The sequence below is a fragment of the Hipposideros armiger genome, unplaced genomic scaffold (genome assembly GCF_001890085.2).
Source record: "Hipposideros armiger isolate ML-2016 unplaced genomic scaffold, ASM189008v1 scaffold_253, whole genome shotgun sequence".
NCBI classification, from domain to species: Eukaryota; Metazoa; Chordata; class Mammalia; order Chiroptera; family Hipposideridae; genus Hipposideros; species Hipposideros armiger.
Window position 1 is genome coordinate 2,175,297 of NW_017731603.1, and position 4,829 is coordinate 2,180,125.

Consider the following 4,829-nt stretch of genomic DNA (forward strand, 5'->3'; position numbering starts at 1 on the left):
AAACGAGATCAAAATGCCTACTTCACAGAGTTGCTGTGAGGATTACATGAGGTTATAAAGCCCCCAAACTAGAACGTGGTGGGAGCACCATAAACGTTGCCTGCTGTTACTGAGTCTGCACGATCTCCTTTCATCTTGACAGCACCCCTGACCTGAGTATTACAGCCAGCATTTACCCAGGAGGGAGTTAGGGCTCTGTCCCCATCACAGGGCTAGTCAGAAGGAAAGTCTTAATTAGAACCCAGAGCTGTGGGCCCCCAAAGGCCAAACCTTCCCTCACCCACCACACATGCAACCAGGGGGCATGAAAGATGACGGGGAGCTTTGGTCTTGGGAGCCCCTCCTCCGTCTCTGACCGCAAGATCAGTCCTGTGCTATGCCCCTGATGAGGAAACGCTGGGAGGCAGCCGCGGAAGCACCTTACCCAGAGGCGATCAGCACCCGGGACTGGGCGATGGCCAGTCGCTGCAGGTTGGTCCGATTCAAAGTCGCCAGGGCCACCCTTCCCGTCTTGCCATTGGCTCCTGAGGGGCTGGCAGGAGAGCCCGCGGTGGCCCCTGCCGGTGTGCTGGAGGCTTGTCGCCGGATTGGCTGTGATGGGGCGGTCTTTATCGGGCCTCGCACGGTGCCCGTGCTGTCCAGTGGCTTGGCCCCAGGGCCTGGCGGTGGGGGCATCTTGACAGCTCCAGATGGGGGCATGTTCTTGCGGGCCGCTGGGGGTTGCAGGGGCCCGGCGCTCCCGCTGACCACGGCCGCCTTGACGCTCATCACCAGGATGCACTGTGGGCAGGAGCAGGGCGGGCCGGGGGGCGAGGCGGCCGACCCGGGGCTGGCCGGCCAGGACTGGGCCTTAGGCAAGGTGCCGGTGACCATGGGGTAGATGAGATCCAGACGCCGGCGGACGCGGCGCTGGCGCTGGGTCTGCCGGTTGATCTGGCCCATGGTGCTGAAGTCAATGACGTAGCTAAAGCCGATGGAAGTAAGGTCGATCCAGGGGTGCTGCTTCTCGTAGGCGTGCTGGATGGTGATGCCCACTTCCATGTCGTAGGGCGTCCAGGAGCCGTTGTCGTTCTCCCACTCCCACACCAAGCCCTTCCCGGGCGCCGAGGACGGGTCGTAGTAATTGCGGCGAACTGGGCGGAGGGTCCCTGCCAGAGAGGGACAGAGGAGAGGGTCAGGGTCAGCGAGGAATGACGCTGAATTGGGTTTCATGAATAGGCCAACAGTAAATGAGTCCTACTGTGTGCCCGGCACTAGGCTGCCTGTGGAGGTATCAGCTTTGAATGAGACTCATTCCTGCCTTTTAAGAGACTGCAGTCAGTCACACAAGGGTGAAAAGAGAGGAAGAGAGGTGGGAGGCAGTGCAGGGTACCAGACGCAGCACCTCCTGGTTTGGAGAGGGGACCCCTTGGTCTGCAGCCAAGTTCGCTCACTAACTAGTTACTATAGGCCCCTCCGCCTCCTTTTAGTCCCTGAGAAACAGGATAATAGGGCCGTTGCTGAGTTTTTGTGAAAGTTAATTATGACTCACCTATTCAACAGATACGCATTTGTATATGCCAGGTCCTAAGGCATATAAAGCCCTATGGCATATAAAGCCCTTGACACACAGTAGGTGCTCATACATAGCATATCCCTTCTCTAAATGCCCCTGCCCTGAGGATTAGGGAGGAAAAGGACACCAGACTACAAAAGCCTCCAGGGCAGGCGAGGACTGCCTCCATCCAGGAAGGCTGCAGAGGCAGTGGCTATTGAGCAGCTGCGTTACTGTGAGAAGGACAATCCGTTTGAGAGCATTCTCTCAAATTCCCCAGCATTAAATCTTATATCAACAACAATAATGGCCATAAAAATAATTTTCTGTTTATCTGATGTCTTTCTCTCAAGAAGCTCAAACTCTTCTGAAGAGAGGATTATTTTAATTTTTACAGTCTTGCTGGCGGTGGGGGGGGGGGGCAGGGAAGAGGCCAGGGTTGTTGCAGGGGAATAGTGCAGTGGAAAGGAGCCTGCAGGAGGGGGAGATTAAGCCTGCCTCCATCGCTCTTTATCCCTGTAACCATTGCCCTTTTCTCCCCTACCCACCCCAAACATGCATTCAGACCCATGCCCACCAGGGCTCATTTCATGGGGATCATCAAGGCTGAAGACACCTGGCTTAAGGGAGGGCAGGGAGGCCGGGAGAGCTCCAAGGAGGCCCGGAGTCCCCACAGCAGTNTGCATTCCACTGGGCTGATCCCAGTTACAAAGTGTGCAAGTTTTAATTCCTGTCCCTAAACTTAATAAACTTAAAAAACTAAGGAAAGAGAAAAGCCAGCAAGCTGGCCAGGGCAGAGGGCCGAAGGCGGAGCACAGCTCTGCAGATGCTGTGCTGAGAAACGGTGTTTTTCTTGGAGCCATGAGTCAACCCAGGAATCCTCAGGCACAACAATGGTCTTGTCTCTCCAGCAACCGAGGCCTCGCTGGAGATAGAGGAGCCTCGATTCTGGAGGAGAGGGCCCGAGGGGTAACTCCCGCCCTCTGCTGTACAGCCCCCTCTCTCTTCTCTTTAGAAGCCCCCTGCTTGTGTCTCTGAATAATTCACAGGATCTTTTGTTCCCCCCAAACCCTTCTCTCCATCCCACTTCCCCCACCCTCCCAGGTCTTCCTTTCTTCCATGGGAAAGTTGCTTGAAGAGGTCACGGCAGAGAGGGGGGGGAGGGGCCATTGGACGACAGAAGGTCGATGGCAATGCCAGACAAAGGGAATAAACATGCTCATTAAATGGCCAAGAAGGACTGGAGGAGAAGATGGTAGTGGGGGTGAGGGAGGTGGTAAGAGGTGAAAAGGAAAGGGCTGGGGGATAGAGAAGGGTAGGGAGGGGCCTCGCTTGTCAGGAAAACAGAGCAGAGAAAAAAACAACTTGTTTCTATAGCCCTTTTGAAACTGCACTGCCCGGCCCTTCACCCTATTCTCTCGCTCCAATTCTACGGGCTGGCAGAGGGAATAAAGCCGAGAGATAAAGAGCAGCCGACTCCCTCATCGGGATTTAAAGCGATCTGGGGTTCCTTTCTCTCAATTATGGCACGGGGTCAGTTGGCATTTGTCAAAGGTGCCAGAAACGAGGTGGGGCTGTTCAGCTTTGCCTTCAATTCAACAGTTACACAGTGGGCGTTCCGTACCTACCTGTGAATCATAACAACGAACGACAGTAGCAGCTAATTCTGACCGACTCTTACTCTCTACCTAGCACTGTGCTAAATCTATATACCAAGGATTGCATTTAATCCTCATGGTGACTATATAAGGAAGGTGCCATTATCATTCCCATTTTACAGACGAGCAAACTGAAGTCAGAGGATGCAAAGCTTGCCCCAAGTTAATACAGCAAGGAACTTGGGCTCAAGTCCAGGTTCTGGCGGCTGGGTTCTTATCCACGTCAGCAATCACCCTGAACTCTGCCCGAGGCCCCCAGGACGCTGCTGTGTGACAGTGTGAAGAAACTGAGCAGAGGCACCGTTTAGGTACACCGTCCCCTCTCCCAAATAGTTCTGCCCGCTGAGCGGCAGTCATCTAAAAATCCCATGCCTCTGTCCAGCTTTCAACCATTTAGAAATTGCCTTTACATACAACAAGCAGCGGGGCTCAAGCAAAAAAGAGCAGTGCCCTGGGAGACTAAAATCTAGGTTCAGCACCCACTCTATACCACACGAGCCGTGTGGCTTTCCTTGGGGAGACCGTTCCGAGTTAAGTGTCATGCTTGACACCTTCATCACAGGGTAAGGGAATGGGGTGACGCTGGTGAGCGCACCTGGTAAACTGTTACGGGGTACACTCCCTAAGGGGAGGTCTTCACAAACACTCCATGGGGTGGTCAGGGCAAGCATGACGAACCCCATTTCCCACACGAGGGCCTTGCACAGACTCTGTGGTTTATCCTGAGGCAGAGGCAGGAGTAGAGGCTGGGCCTCTCGGCTGGCGGTGGACCTTTTTTCCTCTCTCCTCCCAGTGNCTCTCCATCCCAATCCTCCTATCTCTGTCCTCCCCTCATATCACTCGCCTCTTTATGCCCCTCCAGCTGTTTCTCCTACATGCCAGCCATTTTCCTGCCTCAGAGCTTTTGCATATGCTGTTCCCTCTGGCCTGAAATGCTCTTCCACCAGATAGCTGCCTGGCTCCCTCTTACAACCCCTTCACTCCTGGCTCATATCTCATCTTCGCAGTGAGGTTCCTGAGACTGTCTAATTTAATACTGCTACCCACTCATCCATCCCACCCTGGGACGCCCAAGCCCTCTTACCCTGCCCAGCCCCCCCCCTTTTTTTTCAAATTTTTTTTTCCTCCAAGGAACTTCTAATCTTTTAAAATAAGTTGTTGCTTATTATCTCCCCTTCTAGAACTGAAGTTCTGCAAAGGCAAATATCTTTTTGTTCAGAGCCTGACACTAGTAGGCATTCAATAAATAATATTTGCGGACGGAATGAAAAAATAAAGAAACAAGTTCAAACCTGGGTGTACATAACATTGTCACCTAAGCAACTTTAAAAAAGAGCCCAGGCCTGCATCGGAATTTCCAGCTGTGGGGCACCAGAGCTTGCATTTTTACAGGCTTCTGCTGAGAGGGTGCAGAGGCAGCCCATCCCCAGTCCAGCATTTGGAAACCATTGCTCTAACAGCTGTCGCTTCTCCTTTTCCCTGAGAAATAGAAATATCATGCGAAGCCTCTTCCTCTCCCTGTCCTTCTCCCAAGCACCTCAAGCCAAGCTGGAGAGGAGACGGCACAGCTGCCTGGGAAAGACGAGGCCTCCCAGGGTGCCGACTCCAGAAATAGGGGGCATGTGGGGCTGGGTCTT

At 53.6% G+C, this 4,829-nt stretch overlaps 1 protein-coding gene across 1 annotated transcript in view; it reads right to left on the minus strand.

Moving 5' to 3' along the window:
* Positions 1–4,829, minus strand: part of DTX4 (deltex E3 ubiquitin ligase 4) — a 49,546-nt gene that overhangs the window by 25,767 nt on the left and 18,950 nt on the right. The window contains exon 2 of the mRNA XM_019655966.1: positions 425–1,148. Within this exon, the coding sequence (XP_019511511.1) occupies positions 425–1,148 (724 nt within the window). The remainder of the gene's footprint in view (positions 1–424; positions 1,149–4,829) is intronic.